The 20,667-nt window shown below is 42.0% G+C and overlaps 1 protein-coding gene across 1 annotated transcript in view; it reads left to right on the top strand.

Moving 5' to 3' along the window:
- Positions 1-20,667, top strand: part of GRID1 (glutamate ionotropic receptor delta type subunit 1) — an 809,472-nt gene that overhangs the window by 154,867 nt on the left and 633,938 nt on the right. The window contains exon 3 of the mRNA XM_049790649.1: positions 3,539-3,823. Within this exon, the coding sequence (XP_049646606.1) occupies positions 3,539-3,823 (285 nt within the window). The remainder of the gene's footprint in view (positions 1-3,538; positions 3,824-20,667) is intronic.

Here is a 20,667-nt window from a genome sequence, read left to right as displayed (position 1 = left end):
GTAGGGGCACATGGCTGGCAACCAGGAAACAAGAGATGACCTGGGAGGGATCTAAGGTGGCTGGCACTCAAAAACTCTCTTGCTGCACATCTGGGGTTGGGATATTGGTCTTATGCCCTAGGGAAGTAACAGTTTGGTCAGATTCCTCTTAACACCGTAAATGCAATGTCTGCACTGCAGTCAGTAGGAATGTACAAGGGAAGAAAGAGAAATCACCCATCATCACAGCACCTTAGCTTTTAGTGCTTTCTTTTGCCCTTTACAAAAGGATGCCTTTTACTTAGTGTTAACCACGTGAGCATATGATTGTGCACCCCAGAATTTTTGTTTAGCCTCTTCTTAAAAGGGCTTCACCCTGGGGCCGGAGAGATAGCATGGAGGTAAAGCATTTGCCTTGCATGCGGAAGGACGGTGATTTGAATCCCGGCATTCCATAAGGTACTTCAAGCCTGCCAGGGATGATTTCTGAGCGTAGAGCCAGGAGTAACCCCTGAGCGCTGCCAGGTGTGACCCAAACCCCCCCCCCCAAAAAAAAAAGTGCTTCACCCTGGAAGGGAGTTCAGAACACCATTGCCAATGACCTCTGTGCTCCTTATCTAAAAGAGAGACGTAAGGAAATACTGAGACCCCAAGGTGAGGCGACAAGCACAATTACCAAGAGAGGCTTTGATAAGGTGAAAAGTCTCACAAAATAGCATCCTCATCCCCATATAGCTTCCTACTTCTCCATTATTGGAGATTTTGCTTTTTCTACAAAGATGAATTATTCAGGAGCTGAAATTTTGGCCAAGTCTCAGAAGAAAAACCATTTCTTGGTTCTGCTATGATACAATCAATTGAAAAAGGTGTTTTGCAACATTTCTGGGTTGTGCCTCATGCATGTTGTTTTATGCAATTGATATCATAAAATGTATTTAATTTTAGATTATTCTCACATAACCTTTTTATGGTAAATACTTCCCTGTAGTATGGTTGTATCTTTATAAAAAAATGTATTTGTTTCTTTTTGGGTCTCCTGAGTGGTAGTCTAGAAATGGGGTGGCAGGCCTCTCATGGTGATTCTCGATCATTTGGGATGGTAGGTCAATGTGTGCTGTTTTGGACCCTGATGTTCTTTGAGTGTATATGTCTCAGTACTATACTGGCAGTGCTCAGTCATGCTCAGGAAACCACTGGTGCTGAGGACCAAATCAGGTTCAGCTACATGCAAGGCATTGGCCTTAAACCCTGTACCATCTCTGTGCTTTAAGTCCTATCAGTTTTAGAGGGCATGGATGCTTTGCCACATGGGGTACATTTTTTTTTTTTTGGTTTTTGGGCCACACCCAGCGGTGCTCAGGGGTTACTCCTGGCTGTCTGCTCAGAAATAACTCCTGACAGGCACGGGGGACCATATGGGACACCGGGATTCGAACCAACCACCTTTGGTCCTGGATCGGCTGCTTGCAAGGCAAACACCGCTGTGCTATCTCTCTGGGCCCCACGTGGGGTACTTTTGAAACCTCTCACCTGTTTGCATTTCTCAGATTGTTGCTGATCTTTCACAAGTTCTAACAGGTATCCCTTTGGCTCTGATGTCATTCCTATAATTTGGATAGGCATCCAAAGTAGATTTATTGAATCTGTTTTTTATCAAGGGCTTGAAACCATCAAAGGTTACCAGATTCTCTCAACAATCTTTACTCACTGCAATGTGCCAGGTCCCATGTGTATCAGGAGAAGGATGTGATCAGTATGGGGGTGGCCTTTTGTCTTCCTGGAGTCACAATGGAGAGACAGAGGGACACCAGTGGCAGTAGAGGTGAGCTGGAAAATACAGAGGAGGGGGTGCCACCAATAAGAAATTCTTACCCTGCCCGAGACATGAAGAATGAGCATGAAGGTTCTAGAGGAAGCAGAGAAGAGGAAGGACTTTAAACAAGATGTAGCACAGTGAGCAAATTTCTGTTTTGGGGTGGTCTTGGCCTTGAGAAGCCCGAATGGGAGGGGAGGCTTGGAAGAGTCTTTTCAGTACTGTCACTACCCCCCTGCCTCACACGTGGAAGCTAAGAGCCCCAAAGGAAAACTATGGATACTGTCTTATGGTCCTATAGATTGTTCAAGGGCTGTGCTCTTCCTGGGAGCAGTTGGCTTTTGCCCTCTGGTTTTTCTCCAGGCCCCACTGCCTTGCTGCTTGGGGTTGTTTCTCACATCCTCCCACCAAATCCTCCCTCTAGTCTTGTCTGAAGCATTACATAAACCCAGGGGTTCTCAAACAAAAGATCCGCATTGTCAAAGTTGTTCCAAACTCTGCTGTCTGCAGCAGATGGCCCACTGACACTCCCAGGCTGTGTTTTGAAACTGCATCTGCTTTCTCACAATCCTGCCATCACACAAAGCATTCTTAATAAATGTTTGCCTCCGTACTGGTGCAGTGAGTTGCAGTGCTGGAAGTTGCATCTTGCCATGAGTTGGTCTGCTGCCACACAGAATGTGCAGCCAAATGGGGCACACTTCACACCTCCTGTGCCTGGATGTCTCCAAATGAAAGTCCATGTGCAGTCATCCTAGGACCTGTGGCTATCTGGCACCTTGTCATTTTTCCCCTCCAAAGCTCTGCAGTAGCTGCCCTAGCTGTAGCTCTGCTTACTTTGTTAGCGTCAAGTAGCACTTGAATAATCCTGGGTGTCTGGGACCAGTCACTTCACCTGAGGTTTGGCTCAATATTTTTATGATATGAATCAAATAGATTTGGCCAGAAGATCTAGGGTTTCTCTTTTGGGTTGTGTTTTGTTGTTTTTTTTCCTTGCTTATATCCTGGATCCTCTGGGGGTGTTTCTCTAACTGTCCAGTGTAATTCATTCCCTTTAGTTCCATTGAACCAAAAACTGCAGAGTACATGGAATACACCCGACTGTCACTTGGCCTTAGGGATATTGATATTGATCCACAAAATGAATGGGGTACAGGATGACTGACTTAGCAATGCTTATCGGTGTGGAGAACAGATGTGGGTTTGGCATGATCCTGCATTGCTCTAGTTATCACCTAGAACAAGGGGGGGGTTTGAGTTAAAAAAACTGCTGTTTCCTCTCTATTGAATGGACACAAGAATGTCTTACTTGTTTAGAGGCTTCCTCAAGTGATGCTCAGGAGGCCTGGGAACCCCACCTGTGATTCAGTCAACCTGGCTGTAGTTCAAAGCAAGAGCCTGAAGAGTCCTGTTAAGGCTGTTTGGTGCCAGAGTGATTCAGACCATCCTGGTACTCTGGGGGTCTCCAGTACCACAACTGAGCAGTGCTTAGGAGACTCAGGGGTGCTGGAGATTGAATGCAGTTGGATGCATAATGACTGCTCTACTGTCTCCTGGCTATAGGAATGTCTAGCAGAATCTCTAAGCAGCAGTGTTATGAGCAGGTGAGAGATATGATTCCAGCTCTGGACATGTTCTAGATCCCTGCAGAGAGGCAGCATCTCTGGAGCTGCCTGGTTGGGGCTAGGCAGATCAGAGCCAGAATAACACGACTCTCATGCTCACTTCTTTTTCTTTCTCTTCCAGCCTGTGACCTCATGACCCAAGGCATTTTGGCCTTGGTCACATCCACTGGCTGTGCATCTGCAAATGCCCTGCAGTCCCTCACAGATGCTATGCACATTCCACACCTCTTTGTCCAGCGCAACCCAGGAGGGTCACCTCGCACTGCCTGCCATCTGAACCCCAGTCCCGAGGGTGAGGCCTACACTTTGGCCTCTCGGCCCCCTGTCCGGCTCAACGATGTCATGCTCAGGCTGGTGACGGAGCTGGGCTGGCAGAAGTTTGTCATGTTCTACGACAGCGAGTATGGTAAGTTGGGGAGTGGCAGGGCAGGGGTTGCCTAGGGCTCTGGTGGGGCTATTTCCAGGCATAGGGAGACCTTCAAGCTGGCATCTGATGCATGGCACTGAGAGCTTGTGAAAGGATAGGGACAGTGGTTGGTGGTCTGAACTGAGTGAATCCCAGGGGATTAAGGCCTCACCTTGAGCATCGTAAGTGGAGAAAGAGCTGCAAAAACAGATCCTTAGATAGGCACTAAAGTTGCCTAGCAACAACACCTTATCATGACAGCTGAAGTTTGCGTCATCTTAGAGTTTTCAATAAAATATTAACAAACTGCTGGCGGGGAGCTGAAGAGCTGCACGCAGGCAGCAGTGGATATGCCAGCCTGCCTGAGTCTGCCCTAGAGCCTGTTCTCCAAAGATTGATTGTCTTTCATGCTGGCTGGGAGGCCCTGCCTCTTTTCTTCCCTCTATTCTGATCTGCTTATGATTTAAGGTCTCAGACAAAGGAGATGGAGCAACACCGAGGGTCCTAGTATGGGTTGGCATGTGTGAGACTGGGATCATTGGGCATGGCTAATGAGAGAGCCTCTCTGAAGAGTTCCAGATGAAGTAAAAATCATAATTGTTAGATTGGAATGCAGAAACATGGGCTTTGGGGAAAGGGCTTTTCAATTTTTTTTTTTTACAGGTCATAGTTTGGACTTGTGTGTGTTCAACTTTTGATAGTGGGATTTCTGAGCTTCACATGTAATTTTGAAAAATGATGCAGATTACATGCATCCTATGCCCAGGTTCCTTGGTGGAATCATGTATCTGGGGGTGTAGTGTGCCCACAGGACTGTTAACACCCCAGTTTGCACATATGTGGGTGAATGTCTTCACTTTTGTCCTCCCATTACAGCTGGATTACCTGGATAGCCATAGCCAGGATACCTAGACCAGAATTCCTAAACTCCCCCTCTTTATAGTCAAAGCATTGCATCATGAGGTCTGTATTTGGGGGGGGGGTCGGTCCAGGATGGAATGGGCACAGTGACCCTCCAGAAAGTTCTGCTTTGTCTCAGAGTGAAATATTCCTTTGCCAAGAATATAAGGAGGAAGATAACCCAGCATATGTTTGCATTTGCCTAAATACTCTGCTTCCGTAAGACTGGAATGTTGTTCTCAGCTCTTGAGCAAATATGCCTTTTGGAGCCTTCCTGGAGGAATTGAGAGAGCAAACAGTTGCTGTGCTGCAATAAAGATGAGGTGTTGATGGCATGAGGAAGGGCACTGAAACTGGACTCTATTCAGGAACTGGTTTCTTTCTCTCACTCCATCACTGCCATTGTGGGAACTGGAGACCCTGCCGCAGTGTCGAGGAACCCACAGGATGTCTATTAGGGGCCATTTCTCCCTCCAAGAGTCCTTGATGGTGATGTCAGTGCAGCTGCTCTGGGCTTTGCTTGTGGTCTAGGTCTAGGTCTGTGCTTTGCTGGGCAAGAGGTTGTTGTGTGCAGGCTCTGCAGCTTTTTCTAAACCTCTTCCCTCAGCTCCTTTGCTCCCCTCTGTTCTGGCTAATGGAGATCCCTCAGACTATGGTCCTTTTTGAGGTCTTGGAGGTAGCTTTGCTGGGAGACTCAGCCACAATAAGCTGGAGTCATCTCTCCAGCACAGCCACTATCACTGGGCTCTGATGGTTCTTGTAGACTGAATCACACCAATGACACAGGTTGAATGTCTGTGTTTTTTGTGACACCCTTTTGTCCACTCATCTCATGAATCAAGTCTTTAATGAAAAGACTTTTATACATCTCCCATTTCTGGGAACTGGCTTTTTGGTGATGTGCCTTCACAGACAAAGATTCCCTTCCCTTCACAGCTATTCCTGATACACACATGAGGGCCTATTCTTTACCAAGACTATACTCCTGGGCTAGGCTGTTAGTGCCTGGCAGGAGAGGACAATGTGCTGACTGATGTGGTCCTTCTACTTAGTATGATGTCTGGCAGTGAGTGTTCCTGAGAAATCATCACTATGAATAGAACAACTCATGTATGAGAACGTGGAGCTTTCAGGCTATTCTTGCATGAGACAAAGCGGAAAAGCTAAGGAAGAGAAGGGCTGAATGATTTCACCATCGAGGGAGGGCTAAATAACTTTTCCATCTGCAGACTCTCCTGTGCCTCACTGCCTCCCTTCTTCCACTCTCCTCCCTTCTCTACCACTCAGAACCTTAATCAAAGTGAAAGGGGTGCTCCTCTTTATTACACGAACAGGTTTGCTTGACTTGATGTTAGTTTGCCAACAGACTTGTCTTTAACAGTAACTCTATAAAGTTGCATGGTAAGCTAGTAATTTTCTCTGATGGACCATTGCATCTTCAATACCGGTTTTGGGTAGGTTTTATGTGGATTCATCCTGATTTCTGTGAGATACGATGGTTTGTACAGTGTAAGGGAGGGAATGGCTGAACCTTTTATTCAGCTGTTAGGAGAGATGAAGCCATGAAATTTTCCTATACATGGATGTACATGGAATCTATTATGCTCAGTGAAATAAGTTAGAGAGAGAAAGATGCAGAATGGTCTCACTCATCTATGGGTTTTAAGAAAAATGAAAGACATTCTTGTAATAAATTTCAGAGACAAAAGAGAAGAGGGCTGGAAGTTACAGCTCACTTCATGAAGCTCACCACAAAGAGTGATCAGTTTAGTTAGAGAAATAACTACATTGAGAACTATCCTAACAATCAGAATGTATGAAGAAAGTAGAAAGCCTGCCTAGAGTACAGGCGGGGGTGGGGTAGGGAGGAGGGAGATTTGGGATATTGGTGATGGGAACGTTGCACTGGTGATGGGGGGTGTTCTCTACATGACTGAAACCCAACCACAAACATGTTTGTAAATCAAAGTGTTTAAATAAAATATTAAAAAATAAAAAAGAAATTTCAGAGCTGGGGCCAGCCTATAGCTGTTCCTGTCCATGGTGCTGACCATTTGACCAGAAGGATTTTGGATAACACTCATTTGGTTCTGTGCAGAACTTGCAGTCTTTGCTTGTGCTAGACAACAGCCCTTTGATTTGGTAACCTTTGATGTTATGTTCCATGAAATGTTCCATAGCCTTTTTAAAAACCTTGCACCATCTCTGCTTTCACTGCTTGTCCTGAATTTGCCTTTCCAATTGAGCCCACACTCTAGTCCAATTTTCAATATGCTTTGTGTTAGGTGTGCTAAGATTCTGGAAGCCTAAATGTGATCTGATGTACGTGCAGACAGTGTGGGCTCTCCCTTGAACAGGGATGGCTTTGGCACATGCTAGGGCTATGGCAAGAATTATATTGCTGAGATGCCCAAGACAAATGGGGCCTCACCCGTCCAAATCCACTCTACCTATCAGTGCAGGACTCACCAAAGATGAGCCCAATTAAAAAGCAAATTGAGTATAAAAATGGTTTCATTCCTTCTAAAGTCAAACAGAAATGACTTGGGATATACTTGCCTTTTTTTTGCAGGGTAGTGATCTTCAAATATGTTTACTAATCTTTATATATGTTCTAGTGCATTATATCATTTAATTTGATAAATCTCAGGGGTTTGTTAATGAAATTTATACACAAGGAGCATGAAACTCAGAGAAGTCTTTCTGATTTGAATGCCCATGGAGTTGGCTCAGGCACCATTCTGTTTTGTAACCTTGGATTTGCTAGGTTTTTTTTTTTTTTTTTTTTTTGCCTTTTTCTCTCTTCCCCAGTAGGCAGAGTTGATGCCAAGAAGGGTTTGTGTGTGCGTCGTTTTGAAAGGATCTTTATATGGCCCCAGGCTTGTATACTCAATAGCTTTAGTGAATGTCATGCATAAGGTCCTGCTCTAACTCAGATTCTTCTTGATTTCCTTCTCTGCCTCCCTTTAAATCTAAGAATATCCTGTCCTGGGTGGCACCGACAACTCCTGGCATTTGAGTTGGGAGTCAGGTGTCAGAGATGTAAAAGCACTGGGCCCTGAGACAGAGCCTGGCAGTGGGGTGAGAGAGAAGTTTGTATGTGTATGGTTTACAAATTGCAAGATGTGCCATTTGGTAAAATTCCATCAAAAATACTTGTATGCTTGTTGTGACAGTGAGAGGAAAAATAAAAGAGAAGCTGACATTTGGGAGAGAAAATTTGTGACATTAAAATACCAAAAGTTTGGATTGAATGGTACAGAGAACTTTAATATTTGCCACACTAAATGCTGGGATATTCATTTGTATGTTGGGGTAGGGGTGGGGTGCCAGAAGTTGCAGTCACAGTTTCTCCCTAGTGAATACATTTGAATGAGGGGTTAGTTGCAATATAATTTTTTTAAACTATCGATTCATTCTTCAACAGTCATTAAGGTCTGATCACATGCAGTTATTTTTTTTTTTTTATTATTTAAGGTACTTATCTTGGAAGAAATGGGAGGGTAAAGAGACTGGACAGAAATTACACAGGGCTGAGAAGTGGGCCCAGTTCTCCAGGCCTCTTTTTTTCATTGGATATTTGGGATACCTTGATCTTCTCTTAGCTTCAGGACAAGCTTGGAAAAGTTGGAAACTGAAATTTTATAGAGAGGTAATCTCAGAATTTTGCATTAGGGGTCACTATCTATTTTGTTTTTTCTTTTTTCTTTTTCTTTTCTTTTCTTTTCTTTTTTTTTTTTTGTTTTTTTTTTTTTGTTTTTTTTTTTTGGGGGGGTCACACCTGGCAGCGCTCAGGGTTACTCCTGGCTCTATGCTCAGAAATCGCTCCTGGAAGGCTTGGGGGACCATATGGGATGCCTGGATTCAAACCACCGAACTTCTGCATGCAAGGCAAATGCTATCTCTCTATGCTATCTCTCTGACCCCTCACTATCTATTTCTAATAGTTTTGAAATATTGAAAAACTTGGCAGCATTGCCTATTTACAATGTATATATCAGGTTAGAAAAATGATGATACAGTGAATTCCCATTTATCCTTACTGATTTTCAAGGTGTAAAGGAGAGAACTGGAGAAACAGTACAGGATATAAGGCACATGTTTTGCACACATTTGATCCCTGACACTCCATGTGGTTCCTGAACACTACCAAATGTATATACTCCCAAACCCCATTCCCACTCTCAAATGTAATGGAGGGGGCCAAGGGCTAAATGGTATATGTCTTATAAGTATGAGACCATGACTTCAATCCTTGATGTTGCCTATGTGTGGTAAATCTGATTCTTGTAGGTATGCTCTCAAGTCTGGTCCCTGTGAAGGTGTCTTCTGGAACTCCTGAGGCCACAACTGTGTGTTTGGTTTCAGTTGCACAATGAGTTGTGAATGAACACTATAACTGGCATGTATTATCCAAGTAGCACAGCAGATGGATATAGGTAAACACCACAGGCAGGAGTGTGATCTCTGGCAAGTATGTGTGTGAGCACCACAGTGACTTCAGCTAGTACTACAGCCAGAATGTATGCAAGCACCAAAGCAGTAGAATGTGACCAGTGGTAGACACATATGAAAATGCTGAAACGAGGTGTATACTTCTGGCAAACATCGGAATCAAGTTGTATGAGTGCTACGACCAATCTTGTGCCATCCCACCAAGAGCAACAACAGTAACAGCGAATAGGGAAGGGGAAGGGAGTTATTCGGGGCTCTGTTGTGCTCTGCTCTCAGTCTGTTCTCCACTGCCTTGAGTGTGCATTAGCCAGATGCTTGATTTTCTCTATCAATTACCTTGCATGCATGGATATAAATATCCAGATTGATTAGTTTTGCCTGTTTGTGAGTTTTAAGTATGTGGAGTAACACTTGGTACACTTTTATGATTGCTTTTTATACCCAATATTAGACTTTTGAGGTTCATTTGTTTGAGGCTGGTGGCTATGTTCAATCATTTTTACTCTGGCATGGTATCACTTGATTTATTACTCATGTTAGGTTATAGGCATTTGGGATATTTCTAAGCTTTTGCTCAACAAATAATGCTGATTAGAAGGGGTTTGTAGTTATGTGTTTTTTTTTTTTGTATCCATGTGTGAAGAGGCCTTTGAGATCTATCCTGAAGAGAAAATTGCCTGACTGTATGGACAATGCATAGTTCCCTTTATTAGGTTATTCCAAATTATGTTTCAGAGCTTTCTTATCTATTTACATTGCCATCTGCAAAGTACAGCACTTCCCCAAGCTCCCCAATCTCATCAACACCTGGTATTGTTTTTATCTCTGAGAGATTTTTTATGAAATGATATATTGCTGCAATATAATTTACATTTTCTTGATAACAGATGAAGTTTAATATCATATATTTATGGTATATTTTTGTTTTCTTTCCTACGAAGTGCCTATTAATAGCTTGTAGTTATTTTTCCCTTAAAAAACCAGAGGCTTGTTCTGGAGGTGGTCAGCAGTAGAGTGCATGGGTTTGATATCTCACATGTGCACATGCACAGAGACTCACATGAAGATGCCTTGGCTTTGATATCATCACACATACACACACATGCAGGCACAGATTTGCATGAGTGAGGCCCTGGGTTTGACATCTTACAAACAGGTATGCACACATAGATATTTACATGTGAGGCTCTGAATTAGATTTCTCTCTCTTTTTTTTTAGGCCACACCCATTTGATGCTCAGGGGTTACTCCTGGCTAAGTGCTCAGAAATTGCCCCTGGCTTGGGGGGACCATATGGGACGCTGGGGGATCAAACAGCGGTTCTTCCTTGCTAGCGCTTGCAAGGCAGACACCTTACCTCTAGCGCCACCTCACCGGCCCCAGATTTCTCTCTTTCTCTCACACTCATTCACATATACACACTTGCATGAAGGAGGCTTCTGGGTTTGATATGACACACACATATGTGCCACGCTAAAAAAAGTAAAAATCGAGGGTTTTTTTTCTTGTGTGACAAAAGTCTTAGTTTCTGGAATTTCTTCAGATTGTTGTCAGATTTGTGTTTGATATGACTAACTCATTTAAGTGTCTTTCCCCTTTCATAATGCTATATTAATGAGGCAGTGTCTTTTTTTCTACTAGGATCCTCAAAGTTCTTAAACACACATGTTAATGGGATCATTTGAGATTACACACATATGTGTATATTTATTTAGAAATTATTTCCATACAGTCATTCTCAAAAAGGGATACTATAAGCATATAGCTACTTGCTTCTCTTACTTTCTGCCCCTCAGTTAATTATCTTCCCTTTTAGGGTTTCAATGTCTGTTCTTTACTCTGGAGACCATTTGCTCTAGGTGTTGTGCTTACACCTGCCATTTGCCCCCCCCCCCATCTCTAGTAGCATCAACTCTGTATCAACTCTGTGCAGAGACCAACCTGGACATGGGTTAAGTACCCTGGTGAAAAAGAGGCGAAGGATCACATTCCCTACCTTGCTTTTATAATCAAGTGGATGAAACCATCGAGAATGATGTCAGATGGTAGAAACTGCCACCTAGGAAATGGAACAAGAAGATATGATAGTGCTGGAGAATGACTGGGAAGGTGAAGGCCACTATATCTAGGTCTAGTGGGAAAGTGAGGATTCTGGGAAGAGTGAATGCCAAGCACAAAGGCTCTGGGGCCTAAGTAAAGGACTGTGTGGCTGGACTGTAATTAGCTGGGATTAGGGTAGGTTGAAGAAATTAGAAATTTATGGGTCAGGGTCCCTGTCAGAGATATGTCCTAGCTGCACTACTTAATAACAGGGTGGCCTTGGAGATGAAAGACCCATGCTCCTTGGGCTTATGAAAGCAATTAAGTGAAAGACTCAAAGAACAAATCTGTGGAAGCTCAGCCTTACTTAGAGAACAGTTCAGCTCAGTTGGTATCCATAAATGAAATCCAGTGTCTTGATTATTCTTGGTGCCCTCCATGACACACAACTTCCATATCTGTCTGCTTTGTCAACTATTCTGCCCTACTGATCCAGACTGTCACTGAGCCTGTCTTACAGAAAGAGCTCAAAGAAAAATTGGTAAATAAATGAGTTTAAAACTGAAGTTATGGGAGATTAGAGTTTGGCTAAATAGAAAAGATATATATTTTTTCAAATTATTTTTTCCTAACAACAGAAGAATGTAATGTTGATTCTGGGAGTCTTTGACATTTAAACAACAATGGGGTCCTAGTGGGAATACTGTTAAGTCCATTTTTCCACTTCATTCATCAGTTATGAGAGGCAGTAAGCATGCGGGTAAAGACTGCAGGCTCAGGAGAGAGAACACCAGGTGTTCCTGCTACCACCGTTCACCACCTCCTTCATTTTGTGGAAGTGACTTCATGGCTCAGCTACTTTACATTAAAATTGCCAAAATACTAGGCATGCCCTGTGATAGTATTGTGAAGATAAGGTATGCTAATTCATATGGAATCCTCAAGAAATGCTTAAGATTTAGTGCCCCTCTACAGACAATGTCTTGGATTGGACAAACTAGCTTACCTGGAGCCTAGAGTTGGTCTTATGCCAGGAAACTTCAGGAGTAGGGTTTCCTTGTATTTAGGCCAAGGGTTTTCCTTTCCATGTCCCTCATATTTTGGTGGGCCTATGCAAACAATAATTGCCACTCTAACACCGTTTTTACTGTGCTTCTTTGACTCTAATCCTTAAAAAAATCCACTTAAACTTTTTAGGTTAACTTAAACTAATATGCATATGCATGGAAATGTAAAAAAATACTATGCCTTTAATGTTTAAGGAGTTACATAAGTTTTATGGCTTTAGATTAATTTGTATGCTGCTAAGAAATATTATAATGTATTACAATCTGGGGACTTGAGGTACAAAGTAATTGTACATGGGTTCTGTTTTATTTATCTTAATGTTCTTTGGCTGAAAGTTCAAAGTTAAGATATCAGCAAGGGGACTTCTTCTGAGAATTCTGTTTATGGGTGATTATCCTTCCACTGTAACTTTACCTTGTCCTCTTTCTTTGCATCTTTTTTTCATAATTAAAAATAAAATATTAAAAAAAAAGATTTAGTGCCCCTGACCTAACCATTCCCTGTTGTTAGAGTCTTGGTGATTTTTCAGGGTTGATATATTAAATGTTGCCTTACAAAAAAATTCTATTTTCTTGAAGAGAAATCACTAGAAATGGTTTTGATAAATCAAAGTATATATAAACTTCAGAGTTGTTTTCTGTACCTATTGCTGAATAGTCGTCACAAGGAAGAGTGTGGGGCTGGGGGATTAGCTCAGTAGTTTGGAGCTGAAACATGTACCTATACTTGAGTTTGAATCCCAGCCACCATGTGGCTCCCAAACACTATAGTGGTGGCACTAGTGGTCACTGGTGCTGCACATCCTGTGCAACTCCACATCATTAGAATTTGACTATGACTGCCTGGCCTAGTTTACCAACTATTGCTGGGAATGCCCCCAGATCCCTATGCATTGCCTGTGAAGTCTCTCTCCCACCCCAACATTTAAAAAACGATATTAAGCTTATTTTTTCAAATCTATACTGCAAGCTGGACCACATGAGCTCTTAGGTCCTTGTAATGAAGAGAGCGTGAGGTGCGGGGTGTGTGTGTGAGGAGGTCTTTCAGGCCCAAATGTAGTAAAGCCATTCCTGTGGAAATCTGAGTTGCACTAACAACAGATGGAGCCTTTCTGCCTGTAGGTCCAGAGCTCTGTCACAGCTTTCTGGCTCAGATGCAGTCTAGCCCTGCACCTGTTCATCATTCCATGCTCTGTGGTTACGTTAGGGGTTGAGTTTATATGTAAGTAGGGGCCTAAAGGCCTAGGAGGAGTTAGGGTAAGAAAAGTACACTGGGAGGAGGAGGGCATGAAGAGTGCCTCAGGCAGAGGAAAGGATTTCCTGGATGGCTTAGTGGCAGCAGAGAGTGAAAAAGACCACAGAATTGAACAGTGGAGAGAGGCTGCAGCTGAGACTAGGCAGCCATTAGAGTCTTGTTGATGAGCACTCATGTGAGTGCTCACTACTTGTTTTTCATGCCCAGTACAGAAATTTGAGAGCAGACAATGGCCATAGGGAAAGAGGGGCTTCATTTTCAGAAAGTTCAGATCCTTTTGCAGCTTATGAATACACTTACTATGTACAAGAAAATTAGTACACTGAGGAGAAAGTCTATACTCAGAAGTCCAAGCCAGAGCAAGTGAACTGATGACAAGAGGCATAGGTGCATAAAAGTTCTCCTCCCTACTGCTCACTGACCACATGACTTCTCCTGAGCCTCAGCTCATCCCAGGAATAAGGATGTGACTTAAAAAATAATTTTATTCTTTAATTAATACAATTTTAATGGAATTACCATGAGCAACACAGTTACAAAGTTGTTAATGAATGAGTTCTAGTCATACAATTTTCAACACCCTAACCTTCATTACTGCACATTTCCCTCCACCAATGTCCCCAGTTTCTCTCTCTTAATCTCTCCAACACCTGCCTCTATGACAAACATTTTTCTTTTCTCTCTCTCTCTTTTTTTTCCTTTTGGGCACTGTGGTTGTAATATTGTTACTGAAGGAGTATCACGCATATCACTTTAACTCCTTTCAGCATCCAGATCTTGCCCAGAGTGGTCATTTCCAACTATCATTAATATAGTGGTCGCTTCTCTGCCTTAACTACTTTCCCCTCCCACCTCCTTGTGACAAGTAAACTACCATGGACTAGTCTTCCTGGCCCTTGTATCTATTGTCTTTGGTGTTATTACCATACTATCTTTTTATTTGATACTCCAGAAATGAGTGAGATTGTTCTATGTTTATTCCTCTACCTTTGGCTCATTTTACTGAGCATAATACTCTCCATATGTGTCTATGTATAAGCAATTTTCCTGACTTCATAACAGCTGGACAGTATTCCATTGTGTAGATATACCACAATTTCTTTATCCATCCATTTGTTCTCAGGCACTTAGGTGGCTTCCAGATTCTGGTGATTGTGAATAGTGCATTAACAAGATGTCTTTTCTGCATTGTGTTTTTGGGCCCTTTGGTTATTTTCTAGTGGTATCTCTAGGTCACACGGGAACCCAATTTATTGTTTTCTGAGCAATGTACATACTGTTTTCCAAAAAGGCTGGACGGCCTCATTCTCAGAATGAATTCTATTTGGTTATGGTATATAAACTTTCTGGTGAATTTTTGGACTCTACTTGCTAGTATTTGGTTGAGGATCTTTGCATCTGTGATTATTAACAATATCAGCCTGTATTATTTTTTGTGGTGTCTCTATCTGCCTTTTTATCAGGGTGATGCTAGTTTTATAAAAATTATTGGGAGTATTACTGTTTTTTCAATTTCCTGGAAGAACCTGAAAAGTATTCACAGTAGATTCTCTTTAAAGGTTTGAAAAAATTTATTACTGAGCCTATCTGGGTCTGGGCTTTTGTTTTGGGGAAGCCTTCAATTTTCTCAATAGTGATAGGTCTGTTTAGGTATTCCAAATTATCTTGGTTCAACCTTAGTAGGATATAGGAGTCCAAGAATGTACCTTTTTTTCTAGGTTATTTTGCTTCATGGCATAAAGAAACTCAAAGTAATCTCTGATCATACATTAACTTCTGTAATATCTGTTGTGATGTCTCCTCCTTACTTTCTGATATAGTTTATTAAAATTATTGCTCTCTTTGTGAATCTTGCTAATGGGTTATTGATCTAGTTTATGTTTTGAAAGAAACAGCTCTTGCTTCCATTGATCTTTTGGATGCTTTTGGCTTCCAGTTCATTAATTTATCTTCTAAGTTTTATTATTTTCTTCCTGCCTGCTTCTGGTTCATTTTGTTGGTCATTTTCCAGTTTAATAAACTTCAAAGTAAAGTTACTTATGTGGGACCTTTTTTCCTGATGAATGCTTGCAAAGCTATATACTTTCCTCTTAACACTGTTTCTGCTATGCACCACAAATTCTGTAAGCTCATGTCCTCATTCTTATTCATTTCCAGGAATCTTTTGATTTTCTCTCTCACTCATTGGCTGTTCAGAATAGGCTGTTTAAGTTAAAGGTGTTAAGAGTTATTTCTCCATGTCTGTTTGTAATTCACTTCATTTTCAACGCATCATGGTTTGAGAAGGTATTTTCCTTGATTTTATGAAGGTATATTTTATAGTCAAGAATGTGGTCTATCTTGGAGAGTATCCTATTTGCATTGAAGAATACTGTGCATCTACACCTATATATACTAACTTCTCTTCCATTTCTTCCTTCAAAGCTAGTATTTTCTTGCCAAGGGTTAGCCTGATTGATCTATCAAGAGAAGATAGAGTGGTGTTGAATACTGTTGTGTTGCTATTGCTTATTCATGTCTGTTCAGAGTTGTTTTAAGTATTTTGTTGGCCTCTCACTGGGTGTATATATGTTTAGGAGTGTAATTTATTCCTGAAGCAATCCCTTGGTTATTAATAAATCCTTCACTGTCTCATAACCATTTTGAGCCTGAAGTCTATGTTGTCTGATATTGTATGGCCACTCCAATCTTATTGAGGAAGTTGAAAGATCGTTTTCCAAACTTTGTTTATGAGACTGTGTTTTCTCTATTAAACTGTGTTTCTTTCAGGAAGCAGAATGTTGGATTCAATTTTCTGATCTATTTTTCCACTCTGTGTCTCTCAATTATTGCATTTAATCCATTGACATTGAGAGAGATTGTTATCATGAAATTTTGTGTCATTTATTTGTAGAAGTTTGGCATATTTGGAAGATTTTTCCTGTCTTAAAGTATCCCCTTATGTTCTTCTTTTAAAGTTGTTATTAAGTTTTTTTTTCAACCTGTTTAAGTCACTTTATTTGCCATGTAGAAAATTATGTGGTGGCCAGAGCTGGAGCCTGGGTCCTCTGCATGAAAACTCGGGTGTGGGTCTTCACAAGGTGGTCTGTTAACTCCTGGTAAGGAGACTTGGAGAACACGGTTTTCTTCCAGAGATTGGGAGTAAGATAGCTATATGTCTTGGAGATGGCATCAAATGTGGCCTTAGCAAAGTTACCCAGAGTGTTGTTATTACATTTATTAAGTTTTTGAGCTGTTGTTCATCCACGAAGTGTTTATTGTTCCCTCAGATCTCAATGAGAGTCCGGCTAGGTAAATTATTCTTGATGAAGTAATAATTTCATTGAATTTTTTCACTATATCCCACCACTGTCTTCAGGCTGGAGGGTTTACATTGTTAAATCTGCTGTAAATCTTAAGATATTTTGCATATCATTTCCTTGTTTAATCTGGTTGCTTTCAGTATTCTCTACCGTGGGGTGTTTTTATTTGGTCTCTTTTAGCAGTACTCTTTGGCATCGAGCAAGTACGTGCATGTACTCTTCAGCTCTGGAGCTTCTCAGCAATGATGTCTTTGAGTTTTGCTTCTATATTGAAATTTTCTTTCTGGCTCTTTGAGATATTGATGATTTTTATGTTGTTCATCTTGAGTTGACTCCAAAATTTTCTTGTCCGTTCATTTATTTTAAGACTTTTTTCTCTTCTACCATTGTCAGGAGATGCTATGTAGCTCATTTTTGAGCTCACTGATTCTGTCCTCGGCAACAGTTACTCTGCTGGTGAGGTCTAATGAATTTTTCATTTCACCCATCAAGTTTTTCATTTCTGTCATTTCTATTTGAAGTTTTCTCATTTCTATTTTCTTGAGTAGAAATCCTCTTGAGTCTTATTGACTGTCCATTGAATTCCTTGAATTTTCTCAACATTTTCTCTAAATTTCTTATCAGAAATTATATAGCTGGCTGATACTGGTCAAGTTTTCAAAGCTGCCATCTTCCTTCACTAAGCATGGTGGGGTTCTGTGTTGCTTTCCTACTGTGATCTTTGCAGTCTGGAATCATGTATTGTGTGTTGTTCTATGACTGAGTGACTGAGTGAAATGTGTGGCTGCACTGATTTTGGGGCACTGATCCAGGCATGAAAATGGTGCTCCTGAGTCACAAAGAGGATTTTGCTTCTACTCTATTGGCCTACCTCTGTTTCTTGGGAACATGTGGTTAGGTGGAGCCCCACAGGATGGCTTGATAATCTCTCCTTTGGTCATAGTATTTCTTTTTCTCTAGGGCTGCTGACCTTGGTGTGAAAATGGTGTTTCTAAATGTCAAAGAGGAAGCTGCTGCTGCTGCTGCTCTGTCTGCCTGCCTCAGTTTCTTGAAACCATGGGTAGGGATAGTGATTTCTTAGTGGCAAGATTAGAACACCTAGCAGAATGCCTAGCACACAGCAAAGGTAGTAGTGGAAAGTCAAGAAGTGCACAAGAAGTGCACAAGAAGTCCTGCTCTGAGGTGCTATTTTTGGTTTTGGGTCACATCCAACAGCACTCAGGGGTTACTTCTGATTCTTCACTCAGAAATTGCTCCTGGTAGGCTGGGGGGACCATATGGGTGCTGGGATTCCAACCACCCTCAGTCCTGGGTTTGTTGCATGTAAAGGTAAAATGTCTTACCATTGTGCTGTCTCTCCAGACCCTTTTTGGTTTTATTTATTTATTTATTTATTTATTTATTTATTTATTTATTTATTTATTTATTTATTTATTGGTGAGGTGCTTGTTTTTGAGGATAGGTTTGAGAAGCACTTTGGCAGCCTGCTTTGGCTGACTCAACTCTGTTTCTGTAGCTGTGTCCTATTGGGTGAGTCATCATGATTCCATTTGTAGCATGGTATGAATTGATACTTTCTGACTTCAATATGGATTAAAGGATTTAATGTCAAGCAAGTGTTGAGCCTCAGAAGTGCATGGAGGAACTTTCTTACTCTGAAACTGAGCCTAGCATACTGTTTGTTCTTTCTTAGTCTCCTAGCTGTTGCGTTTTTGCTATGATTTATGCTGGAGCCAAATTACCTCTGAGTTGTGATCTTGGAACATAGAGAAAGAATCAGGACTTTGACCTGCAGGGAATATCCAGGCTTCCAACCCCAGAAGTGAGGTTGAGCTTCCACCTTCTCTGAATTTCTGTGTGGTCACAGGTGGCTTTGTTGGACCAACTCATGTGTTCTCATAGCAAATATTGTCAGCTGCTGTTAGATCGAAGCCCTTAGTTTTCTGGAAGTGAAACTCCCCAGAAGAAGGAGAGTTATTAGAACAAACACTGTTTTAATCAGTGCTCAGCGCCTACTGCGTCTCCTTTCTGGCCCCTGGCAAAGCAGGCCAGCTGACTGAGCCACAGTGGTGAGCGATCTCATTAATCACACATATCGTATCATTACAGCATTAGCTTAAATGGAAGTACCAAATACTTTTTCCCGATGAAATGAGTAAGTGAGTCTCGCTAGGGAACCTACTCATAAGCTCCAATAACTTTACCAAGATGAGTATTCTGGGTTCTGTTCTTGCTTCTAATTGCAACACAACTGTACTTCAGGCACATTAATTACAGTATTTGCTGGAAGATTAAAGTTCATTAATTTAGAAGTCCCCTTGTCAGGTCCCAGGTGCCTCTTAGGATGTGAGGAGTCACCTGACACAGACCCCACCCAGACCTGCTGTGTGCTGGAGGCCTGGGACTGGTGCTTGCCTCATCCTTTGCTATGTCTTAGTTCTTCCATTTCCTGTTGAACCTACTTCCTTCCCCCATCTCCAGGGCACACAAGAAAAGACTTTGCTTTTAGAGATCAGAATTCTGGAGTGTGTGTCATGACATTATGGCCCAACATCTTCAGGAGGGGCCAGTGGCCCAAGAGGGGCTCCCTCCTGCTCTCTCAGTAGAATGAAATACTGTATCCTTGGTGAGCATCCTCTGTGTGCCCTTTCTTAAGAAAAGCATGGCTCTCTTTCATTCATTTAATTTATTTTCTTGTAATAAATTCTGTAATACTCAAGTGTTCCTCCTGGCAGTGCTCAGCTAACTAAGCTGTAGTTCATTAGCACATTCTGCTCGAGCCTCATAGTTCCAGGATACTTGGACCATAACTAGCTGTGTTCAGAGCCTCCAGTATTGTGCCTGATATTGTGTATGGTTGAGGATCAAACCTGGGCAATGCCCAGGCAACGCATGTGCACTAAGTCTTATATTATCTCCTCTGCCCTTTATTTTTTATATTTAATAGGAGATCACCAGTGATACTCAGGCCCAAGACCTCTCTTGGTCATCATACATCTGGGGCTGGGGCTACCAGGCTCTTCTTGGTGACACTAGAAGTATACATAAAGCGCTAGAGACTGAGCATGTGGCTTCAGTTATCTTCTAGGACTGTCTTCAGCTTTGAAAGTTTTGAAGAGAATATTGAAGTATGAGTGCTGTTTGTCTTCTCTTTCTATTTGTGTGTGCATCAGGGTAGCTTTGACTCAAGTTGAGATATAGGACATAGGGTTATGGTTGTTATAGAGTAATGTCTTGTTTTTTGGAGGGTGGGCACACCTCGTGGTGATTGGGTGTTTGCTTGTTGAAAGGGCTCTGGACCTGTTGCAGGCAAAATATGCATCTCCTCCACCTGGAATCTTTATTGGAAGAAAGTAAACCATGACTTTTTTGTTACCCTCATGTGAGCATGGTGGTCTCTGTTTCCAAGAGCAATGGCTCCTGGAGCCCAGAGTAGTCCCCTGTCTGTTTCTGTTCTGAGGGCCCTGGTGTGGCTGGTCAGCAGAGAGGGAGTAACACAGGGAGGCATGGGAAACAGTAAAGGGTAACCAGGGAGCCCTTTGGTTGTCGTAGCTTAGGCTGAGGGCATCTTCAGATGTCCATAGAGGGCTTAGCTCTTGCCAGACAGTGTATAACCTCCCCTGGGAGGTAGCATGTGTGTGTGATTCTGATCATAGGTTGAAACATCAGAAAGAACTGAGTTCCAGTATTAATTCCACTGCTGATGCCTTCGAGCTATGGTTTCCTGTAACTCAGAATGGTGGTTTCTTGTTCTGGGTGGTGAGCACCCGAGCGCCTCTGCTCTAGCCTCTGGGGGAGCTGCAGAAAAGTGTTCCTTTGCCTTTC

Source organism: Suncus etruscus, chromosome 17 (assembly GCF_024139225.1).
Source record: "Suncus etruscus isolate mSunEtr1 chromosome 17, mSunEtr1.pri.cur, whole genome shotgun sequence".
Lineage (NCBI taxonomy): Eukaryota > Metazoa > Chordata > Mammalia > Eulipotyphla > Soricidae > Suncus > Suncus etruscus.
This window is presented reverse-complemented; position numbering and strand designations above follow the sequence as displayed.